Source organism: Stegodyphus dumicola, chromosome X2, assembly GCF_044657685.1.
Source record: "Stegodyphus dumicola isolate Sdum_Otavi_A_Nest chromosome X2, ASM4465768v1".
NCBI lineage: Eukaryota > Metazoa > Arthropoda > Arachnida > Araneae > Eresidae > Stegodyphus > Stegodyphus dumicola.
The window spans coordinates 177843843-177859493 of NC_140781.1; the positions used below are offsets into that span (position 1 = coordinate 177843843).

The following is a 15651-nucleotide window of genomic DNA, read 5'->3' on the forward strand; positions in this document are numbered from 1 at the left end:
CACTCATAATCCGGAATGATCTATAATCCGGACCTCAAAGCTACAAACTTTCTGCGCATAGGCGTTTACGCATGCGCGTAATGTTGGCAGCGATGATAAAGGCAAAGCATATTTTGCTTCCCTTAAATAAAGCTAAGACTAATCTAAATAAAATTCATGCTTTATTCCATAAATAAAATAAAATAAGCTAACACTGTAGCCTTTACATTTAAAATCCTTAAGTAACAACAACAACAATTTGGGCTTTCCTGCCTCGTGAACTCAATCACATTACAGGTCCACTTTTCCTTTGGGTACTTCGACCCTTCCAAGGGAGCAATGCACCACCTGGAAAGACACCAGGCAGCACCGGTCATCAAGTTGCTCCTACCAGTCGCATGGGCGAGCCCGCCGCAGTGGGCCGTTACCCAGCAAACCGAGGGGAACTAGCTCTCCGGCTGTGGTTCCACACTGCTCAGGATATGCCAGTCCCCGGGGCCGGCCAATAAGTGACCTTTCCCAGGGGCTTCAGAACCACCAAGTTCATAAATTTTATCCCCCGTGGCCGAGACTGCCTAAGTACAGATCCTAGCCAGTAGCTTCGCAGAATTCTCTACGTCGACCCCCGGGGGGGGGGGGAATCCTTAAGTAAAAGAAAAACTAGCATAATACTAACTGATAATCACACAAGAGAACAAGACATTCGCCGATACCGGCGTACATATATATAATACTCGGCCAACCTGCCGATCTTGACGTCATCGGCCAATCAGCGGCAACCACGTTAGCTTACCGCTAATCGACCTCCGATCAAAATTTGCATGTGGAAAACTAAAGCCAACACATAAGACCTTTACGGCTGCGCATGCGCATAATACATTTATGCATGCGCGTTTAATGTATAACGGACGGTATAAGCTAAAATTATCTAATTATCTATTTCAGTTCATGCTGCAGATTACGTTGTGCCTTAATCTTCGAATTGGATCTGGCTTATTATTTTTTGCAGACTGTTAGAGCAATTTTATAAAAGTAAGCTTGAACTTTCGATTATGTCAAATAGAATTTCCAATGCTGGAGCTGCCAAAGGATCTACAAAGCAAAAGCATGTTTCGATGGCCATTAAACAAAAAGTGGAATTGCTGCAAAAAATGGATAAAGGCATATACTTTGTTTCTCTAAACAATCCGAAAACTGTTTATCAATTTCACGCTGCTCTGCGGTGGGGGGGGGGGGAGAGGCCGTGGTGCGCAATGATTTTAAGTTGATCTGTCAGCACTATCCTTATCTTTAGGGCAGATGTTTTTATTTTATTTGGCTTATAATTCCTTACTAAATGTAGTATTTCATCTCGATGTACTCCGTCTTTGATATGATTTAAATCAAATTCCTCGTCATTATAATTCACTTCCGATAGTGAAGAAAGTAACACAGAGGTTATTGAAAACGAAAAAATTTCGATTGACAAATTAGTCGGTATTCTCGACACAGCAATTATAGGACTTGAACAGCGGAACTTTGTAACTGAACAAGAAATTATACCTGTTTATAGAATTAAAGAGAAAGTATTATCACATAAAACGAAGCAACTTACAACTTACATTGAAAGAAACGTTTAATAAAGTAAACAAATAAATATTAAGTTTTTTTTTTTTTTTTTTTCAAATTTTGATACCCTTTAGATCACAATTGTTCTTTATTTCATAAATTACGGCTTCATATTTTTAATTTTATAATTTCTGCATGCCATCTTACCAGATTTAAACTGGTGATCTATAATCCGGAAAAATCGATAATCCAGAATTGCCAAAGTCCCGACGAGTCCGGATTAACGACTTTTGACTGTATTGTTACATTATAATATAAAAATAATAATGTAGTATCATGTTTAAAAATCACAGTACCTAATAATACAGTTATAAATTATGTATAAAAATATTTCATAGGCAGATATCATTTAAGTCAAATAACAAAGTTCAAAATTTGCTAACATTTCCATAATTCATTACTATTAATAAGTCTCATTTAGTGTATGTCAAATGATCATAGTCGATTTTTAAAATTCACATCTCTCTCACTGTTAAAAATCTTTATCATTTAATAACTTACTCGTAATAAATAACAAAACAGTTTGAAAGACCCCGTGACCATTTATTTTTATGGTTATTCATGAAAGCTTTTTAAACAGATTCATTAAGTCACCAGTTTAAATTAAAAAGAGCTTTTTAATTTAAACTGGTGAAATCAATTTTATTTAAATCAAAATATATTAGCTATCACTAATTAGTATTAAATAATAATAATACGAATATAAATAAAAAAATTTTTGTAAAAGTATCATAACACAGTACTAAGTCTGAGATCCGGACTTGTTGGGACTTCAGAGATTCCGGTTTTGAGATTTTTCCAGATGCTAGATAGATCATCAGTTTAAATCTAGTAAGGTGGCATATAAAAATTACAAAATTAAAAATATGAAATCATGAAGCATTTATGATCTAAAGGGTATCAAACTTTGAAAAAAAAAAAGCTTTATATTTATTTGTTTACTTTATTAAACATTTCTTTGAATATAAATTGTTTAAGTTGCTTCATTTTTCGTGCTAATATTTTCTCTTCAATTTTCCAGACTAGAGTTTAGAACGAGCTTAGGCTCGAGTTTAATACTCGATAATTTTTGGTCCTTTTCGAGTAGTCGAGACTCGAATCAAAGCCCGACAGGCTTTCAAGCTCTGTACATACAAAATGTTTTTCGTTCTGTATTTTTTTAAAATTTATTTGTCAACATATTTCTAGAAGACAAAAGAATCACCTGCTTTTTATCAAACATGTCTTGCGCATGCCTTGCATTTGGCTGTTACAAAAACCTTTTATAAAGAAAAATCATGGACAGAAAAAAGTATAGACAGTTCAGGAGAGACTGATGATTTTGCTGATGTTGATAATGGTTTGAGCATTAATGAAACTGAATTACAGAATGAATCGTTCAAGGAAAACATAAATATTAAGACAAGTTGTAATTTTTTTCAAAAATTCTGTTGTGCATTCAGATTTGTTCAGATCTAAATGTAGACAAAAATTACAGACAGAGCAACAACTCTCTCTGGATTGTAAAACCAGATGGAATTCAATGCTGAATATGCTTGAAACATTTGTAAAATTGTATGACGTTACAAAGGATGTTCTCATTGAACTTGGATCTGAACGTCTTTTAACAAATTTAAACCTGGAATTAATAAAATTGGAAGTCTTGGCGTTAAAACTAATTAAAGTGGCACTTAAAGCTATGGGTGAAACACAAGCCACTTTACGAACAGCAAATATTTCTATCAACTGTATGCGAGAGAAGTTAACTGAACAATAATCTGAAGTAAGTAGTCCTCTTTCTGAAAATATCGATTTTTACATCAATAGCAGGATCAACAAAAACATCATAGATTTGATGAATGCACTAAACAACTTAAATAAAACACCATCAAAAGCTTCTATAGAACTAGCAGCAGCTTTGATGAAGTGTTTATTTTCGTCACCAGATTCATCACTAAATTCATCAAATGAAAAATCAAGCAGTGAAGCAGAAACAACTACCAAAGTTGGTGCTTCTCTTAAAGAACACCTTAAGAGCACTATTAGAAACTCCAACCAGCAATCTACCGGAAGGCGACCGCTTTAAAAAATTAAGTCAAGAATTTACTTTGTAAAAAAGTAATGGTGAATTGACCATAAATTTAAAGCGGTTACTTGAAACTATTTATAGTATAAAGCCAACGTCAACTGATTCTGAGAGGGCATTTTATGCGGCCAACAATTTTTGCACCAAAATTAGGTCGAAGCTATCAGATAAATCACTTACATGCACTGGTGTTTTTAAAATATTTTTTCATTAATATAAATGCATAAATACATGTATAAGTAAAGAAAAAGTTTCTTTTAAATTTCTAAAAAATACTATTTAAAATATAAGTCCATTATAAGTCTTTTGATAATGTAAGTATGTCAACTTCAAATGCTCGAAAGCCCGAAAAAACAATCAAGCTCGAGCTTAACCGAGCTTCAAATCATCGAGCTTTACCAAACCCTATTCTAGACAGACATAATTTTCATGTTCAGTTACAAAGTTCCACTGTTCAAGTCCTGTGGTTGTGGTGTCCACTATTCTGACTAACTTGTCAATCAGAATTTTTCTGTTTTCAATAACTTCTCTGTCACTTTTTTCACTATCGGTAGCGGTATTTTCTGGATCTAGAACCATACTACAGATTTCACCGTCTGTTAATTGACTGATGATTGGAGCATTGTCATTGCAATGCAAAACTTCTATTATATCATCTTCATTTATTACCGCTTCTCCACATTTCTTTACAAAATCCTTTAACTGGAAAATTTCACCTGTAGTTTGTAATATCCGAAAGCCTTCAAATTTGCGACTATCATCTTCATAATCCTCACCATGAAATACGGTAGCTGGCCATAAATTACGCCAAGCATTTTTTAATAGATCTGGAGGCACATTGTTCCACGATCTTGTGATGCTCCACACAGCAGATTTTATACTCAAATAGTTAAAAAGTTCTGTAATAGTCTTGCCATTATTCAAGAAATTTAACATGGATTTTAAAAATGCTACTTTATGATTGCATTTCAGTGCACGCACTATTCCAATATCTATTGGCTGAATGTAGAGTTTGGAGGAAAGAATAACACGGATACGTTAGCTTTCATTAAAACTTTAAGTGAAATACTAGCCAAACAGCTATCTACAATCAGGACAATTTTTGTGTCATCAGGTAAACCAACCGCATTCAGATTTTGCCGAGCCTCAGGTATGAAATGATTTTCAAACTTCATACAGCTTTGACTTTCAAACTTTCATACATTAAGGCTTGTGTCATCCATGCTCTTTTATTTGCATCGTATATAACGGGAAAATCTTTACTCCTTTAAATGCTCAAATACGAAAAGTTTGCACTTGTACGTTCCTGCAGCATTTGCACATGCTAAAATTGTTAGTCTAGTTTTGGAATCTTTGACACCAGCTGCAGCATTTTCTGTAGAGGTTGTCAAGGTATCTCGCAATACACATTGCCAGAAAAGACTAGATTCATCAATGCTGTAAATTTGTCCTGGAGAAAATGTTTCACTATTAATGAGTTCAATGAATTCATCTGCAAATAGTTAAACAGCTTCAGTATCAGCTGAAGCTTTTTCACCTGAAATTTAAAATTGCATTATACCACGGCGATTTTAAAATTTGGTTCATTTGTTGAATATGTGAACTCAGTTTTTAAGTTAATTTGTCATGAAATATTTTTACTTGAGCCATTAACATTGGACCCGTCAACAGCACGCCCTTGCTGTGTCTCTGTCTGACCACTGAATCATCATTTTGTCATGATCGTCACTTTTAGCATGGCAAATAATTTTTATGTTATTTATTGCGAGTGGGGTTTCGGAATCCACAAAAAATTCATAACGCTTCTTTTTCTGTTATGTCATATACAGTTGGATTTCCAATGCCATAGTCCGTGCATAATTTTGAGACAGATTTATCTGTATCCATTTTTTGCAGAAATTCCACTTTTTTGTTTAATGGGCATCAAAACATACTTTTGCTTTAACTCCAGAATTAGAAACTCATTTTGACATAATCGAAAATTCAAACTTTAGTTTTCATAAAGTTGCTGTAATTATATGAGCTTGCAAAAAATAATAAGCTGGATCAAATCAGAAAGTTAAGGAACAGCACAATCTGCTATATTAACAGATATTCTTTGGAATCAGTAAAGTATAATTTTAGCCTAACTTAACAACATCTGCATTATTGGTTATGTAGCATGTGATTAATGACGAAAGACAAAATGTTCCATTAAATTTTGTCTTGCTTCAATCTCACACTGAGACAATCTGAATTGTATTAATTTAGTTATTTAATATACTTACATCTAATTCTTGCACATGCTTAAGGCTTATCTGAATCCTGAATAAATACATTCCAACATATACTTAAGCTTACTAAGGGCCAAAACTAGATATTTTGCCGCCTGATGCAATCTCTCTAAATTCTGCTACCAAACGCTTCCGTAAGTTCTAAATTTTTCCTGCCCCTTAATTTTGGGTCCCAGTGCTTTCCCTAAATTCTAAAAAGTTTATGATCCCTTAATTTTGTAACTCAGTGCTTCTCTAAATTCCAGAAATTTTGTCCTAACTTCAACCGTCCGATACGGCCATACGAACTCTGGCGGCGGTTCTGGGTTTATGTGAATGCAAAATCAGTTATTCTTAATTCAAATAGCGCAAAATGTAATCTTTTGGCCAATGAGTATCATTAAAATCTATTTTTAGCATATGGAAAGAAATTTTTTTTTAATTTTTACTCGTCAACATTTAGCGCATTTAAATTAAATCTGTAACCATCGCCATGCGAAATGTCAATAAAAAAGGTTTCCATACTCTTTGTTATTTAATTACTAATATAAAAAAAAAATTGTTTAGCCATCGCTGCCTAAACAATTTTTTTGTCAAGTCAATACTCAAGTTGTCATGTGTTGATAAACATACAGTGATGAAAGCAAAATATAATAAATAATGATTCGCCAGGTTGGCGTCAGGGATATAAAATGTTAGCAGTTGTAAAATCAACAATGTTTCTATGTAGATTGTTTTGGTTTGAGATGTATGCCAAGCAGATACGCAGCTACAAAGCCAAATTATTGATCACACAAATTTATGCAAAAATGATTGTTTCTTCAATAACAAGGTATTTTATTTAGTGCCAAAATGAAATTAAGAGTCGAGATTCTCCACGCTTTCTTATAGGGTAAAAAATCATATGCTAATGCGTAAAGTATAAAAAAAAATTTCCCTACAAAAATGTTTTTGGTGATGGCTTTGAGGTCCAGATTTTAAATCATCCCAGATATTGGACATCTGGATCTTGGACTTCATACTGTAGTTACAAAAATTTCATATTTTATAGCTTTATAATCCTCTTAAATACACACACATACATCTATATATATGTGTGTGTATATGCGAACAAATAACCAAAAATACACAAACAGAGAGTAATAAATAACCAAAAATACATTTTTCCTAGCATAAAAACATTAAACAACAAATTTTTTAACAAAAATTAACACACAGAGATAAATAAATGTACCGTCAATTTTTTAACATACCTTTTTTTCATGCTTCCCACTACCACCTCCATCCTCCACGTAAGCAATTCAATTTTTGGCCATTTCGGCTCATCCACTGTTAATTGGCATATAAATATGTATAACAGCGTCCAAACCATCAACATTCATCCTCTTACTTACCTCAGACATACTCAAATGAATACTTATACGACATAAAGACATACTCAAATGAATACTCATATGACATAAAGACATACTCAAAATAAACATACATCCAACCTAACACAGCAATTGAAAAAAATGGCAAGAATAAAAAAAATTTAAAAAAAACCTGTCCATACGAAAGGGTTACTATTACAAAAAACAGCCAAAATATAAATTTATTACAACACGTTTGGCGATATTCGCAGAAATAACCCCTTATTAATGACAAAAACTAAACAAAAAAAAAAAAAAAGGTTGATCTTTACAATATGGTAACTGGTAGATTGGCGACATTTTGGAGGCGATAAAGGTTACTACCTGGGACTTTGGTAATAATGTGAGCAGTACTCAGTTCCGATTACGCATTATTTTGCGTGAGGGAAATGAGAGATCATGGGATATGTCATGTGATATTAATGGACGAATTACGGTTCTTTAATCGGAAAAGGGGGGGGAAATCGGGAAAAAATGTGGAAATTTTGTATTTAGCTTTATTCTGTGTTGTGTGAAACAGTGTTGTGTAATTTTTGGATCTCATGGCCCTAAGTAAAGTGAATTCGAAATGGGTATTTAGGCATTGTGATAAAGAGAAGTTTGCTTTTTATTTAGCGGAGGAAGTATGGAGGAAAAATTCGCAGAAAAAAATCTTTCAATAATTTTATTGAATGAATTAGAAAAGTGTATCCGCCACGTAATCAAGATTCTGAAGAAGATTAGGTAAGTTAGTATTTTTAATTATTTGAGGATATTATTTTTATGCATTGTTCTAAATGTAAGGTGGAAAGGAATTTGGTATTATTGGGAAAATTGTTATTAGCAATGATTTAGTTTAAAGTAATTAGGATTGTAAGGTAATTTTTATTAATTTAATGTATGTGCTCATTTATATTTTAAGTAGTGTTTTTGAATTTAATTATATTTTAATGAAATGATAGTTATTTTGTGAATTTTATGTTTGTAGGAATTTGGTATACGTTTAAGTTGAAATAAACGTGCATGGAAATAATTTAAATATTTGATACTAAGTATTTGTAATACTTGCGGTATGAATTCGTTGGTGACGTGTATAATGTAATAGATGATTTAGAGGTAAAAGTTTTTGGATATTTTATTTATTTTATATGTGGAAATGTTCATATTTGTAAAGGGTAAATACTTTTTCGCGATCAGGTAATTTCATATATGTTCTTTTTACCGGGTTTAAAGATTGAGAAAATTGTCATGTATTTTCGTGAAATTTTTCTAATTTATAAGAAAAAAGCAGTGTACATGGATATAGTGAAGAGTGTGCGCAATGCCATTTTTGTGCAATTCTGGGATGTTTTTTTAAGTAAAAATAAGTCGACGTGTACATGGTTTAGTGATATTTTAATTAAATGATAGTTATTTTGTGAATTTTATGTTTGTAGGAATTTGGTATACGTTTAAGTTGAAATAAACGTGCATGGAAATAATTTAAATATTTGATACTAAGTATTTGTAATGCTTGCGGTATGAATTCGTTGGTGACGTGTATAATGTAATAGATGATTTAGAGGTAAAAGGTTTTGGATATTTTATTTATTTTATATGTGGAAATGTTCATATTTGTAAAGGGTAAATACTTTTTCGCGATCAGGTAATTTCATATGTGTTCTTTTTACCGGGTTTAAAGATTGAGAAAATTGTCATGTATTTTCATGAAATTTTTCTAATTTATGAGAAAAAAGCAGTGTACATGGATATAGTGAAGAGTGTGCGCAATGCCACTTTTGTGCAATTCTGGGATGTTTTTTTAAGTAAAAATAAGTCGGCGTGTACATGGTTTATGTGTATGTGTTATTTTGAAAAACGCGTAAGGAGTATGGTATTGTGCACTTTTTCCCAATTTTGCAGTGAATATTTGTCATGATTAAGCAGTTTTGTTTGATAAAATTTCTAGCATAAGTGTAATTCGGCTAGTAGATTGTTGGAAGAAGTGTTCAGTAGATAAGAAGAAAAGAAACATGTCTTTACTTCGTGAAGACAAAATGGCGGCAGGGAAAAAAAATAGAGGGTTGCTGTAGGAGAGTTGGTTGCCAAATTTTCGCCAAAAAATTGCCAAGTTACCATAATGTAAAGATCAACCAAAAAAAAAAAACACACAATTTTCCACACAGCTAGTTTCGGCAACATTATCAACATTAGGGTTATCGAAAAACCTATTTCACGCAGCGGGATTCCAGATTTCACAAACAACCAACACAGACAGAAACAAAGGGGTACCATACAGTAAAGATCATCCAAAAAACATAAAACACCATGCAGCTGCTAACCCATTTAATTGCTGAGAAATGAAGCACTTTTAGAGGAAACAAAAATTTTTAATAAGTAATGATAAATAATAGGAAAAACAAATTATAATTGTTCAGTAGGCTAATCCAGAGATGGAACTTATAACTAATAATTTAACATTTATTGCATTAGTAACCAAAAAAAAAATAAGATCATGCATCACACTTTTAACCCCTTCGCGCCGACTGTCACGTATACGTGCCAGCAACAAACACACTTATCTACCGGCCGACACGCAGGTGTGCCAGAGGATTGTTGCATTCTCTACCGACTGTCACGTATTTGTGCCAGTACCTTGGAACGTTTTTCAAACTATAATTTCTGCCACAAGATGGCACTGTATGTCCATATGGTTTCAGATACATGTGCATTAGACCTTCTACTTGAAATGAGAGAAGCATGACTCACATACACATGTTTTTGATTATATAAACAAATGGGGAACTAAATGTTTCCGAATGGCGTGATTTATGACATCTCTTTAAATCGCACTTTATTCGCACGTGGTAGTTGTTTATTGTAAGTAGAAGTTTTATATGCGCTAAAGCGTTGAGTATTTCCGTTTACAGTTCAGTTTTTAGAAAATAATTAGATCTTGTTAGACGTGAATTCTTTCTGTTTTTACCGTTTCAATGTCAAAGCGTCGAAAATGTTTAACAGAGCATGAAATAGCAGAAATGATGCAAAATATTTCAGATATTGATTCTGAAATTATGATATTCTGATATTGATTCTGAAAGATTAACTGAAAGACATTTTCCAAAACTTTGTTCAGAAGAGATTGATAAGAAAATGAGACGACGATGCTTCGTTTGTTCACATTCCCGGAAAAACCCTCCAAAACGGCAAATGAGTTATTACGAGTTCAAGGAATGTAACGTAGGACTGTGTGTAGATCCCTGTTTTAAAATTTTTCATATGAAAAGAGAATTTTAAGTAATATATTTAGTTTTCAGATTATAATGTTAAAAGTCATAAAATGGTGAGTAATTAAAATAAAATGTGTAAAATATGCATTTAAACAAGAAATAAGGTAATTAAAGTATATATATATAAAAATATCTATAAAGCATAAGCTGTTTAAATACTCTATAGAGCATTATTAAACAATGCATTGATACTTCGGAAATTTCATGGATTTAGGCTTAGTAGCAAAAAAGCCCCCGGCCCTGAAGAGACGCTCGCGGAAGACACTGCCGGCCTCCGCAATAAGCGCACATTTTCGCTACCTGGCTCGAAGGGGTTAATACAACTGCTACAAAAGTAAAAATAGCAGTTGTCTGGAGAAGATGAGACTATCCAGCTACATATATCATTTGTCTTTGCAATGATAGTTAAAAGTGTACTAGAAATGTACACACATACTTTATTTACAAAACACAGACATATCCAGAGATACATATATGTTTGACTTAATCAGCCTAGAGAAGGGATGCCTTTATGGATAAAGGCCCACCAGCGGCCGAGCGGTAAAGCCCCTGAATGCTGGTAGTTCGGTCTGAGGTTCGAATTCCGCAAACGGGCTGGCTGCATTGGTGTTTTCGTGGTTTTCCCTATGTGTAACATATATACAAGCCAGTTTCCCTTAGAAAGTCCTCCATGAAGTTATCCCTCCCCTTAGGCAGAGAGCCCTAGTGTGCTTTGACATAATTAAATACACCACACCTTTATGGATGACTTTTAAAGATGAAAACTGGTTCATATTCATGTTATACATGGGAGGGGGAGAACCCATATAATCAAAACAATGGCAGGGATTCAAACCCAGGTCAAACTAGCTACGATTCGTGGTTTTATCCACTCGACAATCAGTAAGCCAATGCTTACTTTTGAATGTTGGTAGTAAATCAGTCACAAATATGATGACAAAATGTTCTTATATTTATTTTTCCATGGCACAGTTTTTCTTTTTTGTTTAGTGCAGACTGCAATGAGTTGTCCAAATATTATGCAGCTTGACATAAACACAGGCCTTAGTGATAGTATGAACTATAAGTTTGCTAAACTTATAATATTTACGAAAGCTGTTCTGGGCTAATCTTTGGAATATGGTAACATAGTTTGGTGACATTTTGGTACGGCGATAAAGGTTACTAGCTAGGACTTTAGCAGTGTACATGGATGAAGTCAAGAGTGTCCGCAATGCCATTTTTGTGCAATTCTGGGATGTTTTTTTAAGTGAAAATAGGTTGACGTGCATATGGATACCGTGTATGTGCAATTCTTAAAAATGTGGCAAGCAGTTTGCGATTCTGCACTTTCTCCCAATTTCGCACCTAATCTTCGTCATGATTAAGCACTTTTGTTCCATAAAAGTTCTAGCACAAGTGTAATTCGGCTAGCAGATTGTTGGAAAAAAATGTTGAGTAAAAAAAAAAACATGCCTTTACTTCGTGAAAACAAAATGGCGTCCAAACAAAAACTAGCACGTTGCTGTAGCAGGGTTGGTCGCCAAAGTTTCGCCAAGTTACCATAATCCAAAGATTAACCCAGTTCTGCTGTTGCCTGAACAAATGATCTTACACACTCCATCACTGGTGGACAGTTTGGAAATAAAATTCCACTCCTTGTATTTATCATTCGTTATATACCATGGGAAAAACTTTACAACTGGGTGCCACTTGTTTTTAGTCGATTCTTTTTTGAAGCGAATATTGGTGGTAGGAAGGCACAATTTCAAGATAGCCACTACACAAACCCAAAATAAGAAGTCAAAGATTTGCCCAAACTCTGCGCAAATCGATCTATTTTCACTTCAAAAAACATCAGAGAATTGCACAAACTTGGCACTGCGCACTGCCTTAACTTTGTCCATGTACACAAAAATCTATTTTCATTAAAAAAAAAAAAAAATCAGGAAGTTAAAATTATCATGGTAACCAGAAATGAGGTTTAATCGCCAAAATTTAACAAAATTTGTTGCTAATCGAAGGGGTGCCCATTTCTACACTAGAGCCTCAAACTGATACCAAATGATCACATAATTTTTAGACTAGAAGCAGAATCAACATTTTGTAATTTAAAAAATAACTGTTCGAGAGATTATCTGAAAACATCACCAACACAGAAGAATTGTTCAACGTTACAAATACCCCGTTAAGCTCTTAAACACTATAGTTGGAATGACGGTATGATTTTTCACGTGACGAAGTATTAATTTAATTTCCAAGGTACAAAACTAAATACTTTCGATGAACGCGCGATATACATATTAATTAACGTAATAAGAAAGACAGCAACATTACCATCAGTAACTTTGACTTCTGTAGAATAATAGCACTGTTTCTCATATATTTTCAAAAGTCTGCTTGTTACACATACTCGAGTAACTGGTCTAAGGAAATATGGTAAAACAACAAACATGTTTATCCCTCACTCTTTTACTTCACATACATAAACAGAAAGCACATCTTCGCCACAATAACAGTCTTTCTGCCCGACGAGCAAATAATTAAAGAGAAAAGTGTAAATACGCCGAGAACAATATCAGAAGAAAAATGAGTATGTTTAGATGAAATTTCTACGAATACCATAGTGAAAAAGTATCATAAACAATAGTATTTTTTATATGAAATTTCTAATGAAAATGAGTTGACCATACTTGTCGATTCGAACTGGTTTCCTCAACATTTTTTGATTTTCCCATTGTTTGGGTAGCAATAATAATTATTGTTTCTCGTTTTTTTCTTTTTTTTTTTTTTTTTTTTTTTTGTCCTCCTACCTCGTTTATTCTTTTTGTCCTCCTACATTGTAAAGCCAAGTTTCCTATTGGTGCCTTCGTTCCAACCAAGGAGGTTAAAAATAGGTTCCAACGCATGCGCAGTACTGCCCAAATTATTTAACTGTTACGTATATTACAAAATATGTTATATATATATAACAGAATATTTATATCGTTTTTCCAGACAATCACAAATTATTTTTTATAGAATATAACCATTTAACAATATCATGAACCTGAGGATAATTGTTTGGTTAACACTAATACCTGAAGTATTCAAAAAAATTACAAAAACTGCGCAGCATTTCAATATTTCTGAATCTGATACATGAGTCATGTTGGAGCGCAACCTGACCCTCCTGGCGGACTCTGATAGATGAATGTAGAATTCTTCTAAAATGAGTGAAAGAAGATATCAATGAAGTAAATCTATAACTGTGTTTTGAAATCTATAATTCCGTTCCCTAGTTTTCCTTTTTCCCTTTTTAGTAAAACTCATTCCATATGTAGTTTAATTTTCAACAAACCTATTCGGCATCCATTTCTAACTTCCTTTACTCAACAAGTGGTAAGATGGTGTTAGGTAAGTTTTTCCTGATTGATATTTTAATTTAATGAGGCCTTTTATTTAAACTTCGATTCTTCTTGCCAGTTTTTTATTTTCAGTATTTTCTATCAAAAATTTTTATAATTTCTATCCGCGATTCCAGCGCTCTGATCCGCCATCTCGTGGCTAAAAGGTGGAAACATTAAAAATCTGTATTTAAGTTTGACAATACTACGTAGTTTGTGAAGCGTGTTACGATCGAAAAGTAATTAAACGTATATTTTTTATTGTTGTGGGCATTATGTGTTCAGTCATTTTAACCACTTGTAGGACAAATATAAAGAAAATGCTTGTAATATCATGTAATCAAAAGTTAACTACATGTTATATGCCAGGATTGCTTTCTCAAGTACTAAGGGGTAAGTAATACTTAATCTGCTCTTTTTTTTTTTTTTTTTTTAATGTTTGGTTATGGTATTATTCATTGCATGTATTTTCTATAATACATATAGAATACTAATATTTCTATTACAAGTGTCTTTTTTCATTTTTAAGTGTTTTGCTTGTTGATATTCTCAAAATTGCATCTGATAATTAGTGCTATTATGTATCTAATAGATATGAATACAATAGACGAATATAATAGATCAATATATTTTTAGTATATAATGATTCAATATCATTTTTATGGGGAAAAAGACACTTTTGACTGCACAGATTTTCTACAAATCCCAAGTTAAACACATATGAAATCATTTGTTTGCAATCAGTGAACGTTAAAATCAGCTACCTGTCGCAATACAATAAAACAGTGACACAATTTCCTACAACAGCCAGCAGTTCCTCCTTTACATGAACAAGGAATTTTTTTTTTTTTTTTTTTTTTAATTTTACTTCTCCTTTTTAACAAGGAAATGTCTTTCGATTTCATGCGATCAGGACGCTGTACAACTTATCGTTAAATAGGAAGCCAAAATTTGTAAATTGGATTTTTCAAGTAAAATTCCGTACATTACCAAATAATCCGCTTTTCAAAATTCGCTCTGCTTCAGTAACACAGCGAGAATTTACGCCTCCTTGAACAAAATCAAGCATTTCGGAAAAGTTAAGCAACTCCATTTTTGAATGTACGAAGTCAGATCACAAATCAAAATACCAGTTTTTATCCGCCACATTAATGTGTGAAAGCGACACCTATAGGTGAATTGAATCGCGGATAACTTTTAAATGAAACTTTGTTTGTTCTCTTCAGCTTTTTGTTTTGGGAATTTTTAGGCATCTTTTTAATTAAATTCTTCGTTAGTTCTCGGCAGCTTTTCCAGTGAAACTTCGTTTGCTCTAGGAAGCTTTTTGTTTTGAGTACTTTTTATGTGTATTATTTTGTAAATAAAATCTTCGTTAGCTCTCGGCAGCTTTTTAAGGATATTTTTTTAAAGTGAAACTTCGTTTGCTTTTCGCAGACTTTTGTTCTTAGTATTTTTTGGTGTATTATATTTTTTAAATAAAATATTCGTTAGTTCTCGGCAGCTTTTTTATGGGCGTTTCTTAAAAGCTTTTTAATTAAAACTACGTTAGTTCTCCGCACCTCTTTATTATGAGTAGTTGTCTGTGTACTTTTTGGGACAATTATTTTGATTCGAAAAAAGGGCAGTTTAATACGCTTTCGAGCTGCCCTTATTTTAGGCTTTAAATACTGACCAAATATTTTTTTTATTTAATTTTTTTCTTTTATTGTTTAGGGTTTCCTC

General features: G+C 33.0%; 1 protein-coding gene across 1 annotated transcript in view; it reads right to left on the reverse strand.

Moving 5' to 3' along the window:
• Window positions 1–13043, reverse strand: part of mRpS35 (mitochondrial ribosomal protein S35) — a 49682-nt gene extending 36639 nt beyond the window's left edge. The window contains exon 1 of the mRNA XM_035357243.2: window positions 12881–13043. Within this exon, the coding sequence (XP_035213134.1) occupies window positions 12881–12998 (118 nt within the window). The 5' untranslated portion in view covers window positions 12999–13043. The remainder of the gene's footprint in view (window positions 1–12880) is intronic.
• Between the last annotated feature and the right edge of the window lie 2608 nt (window positions 13044–15651).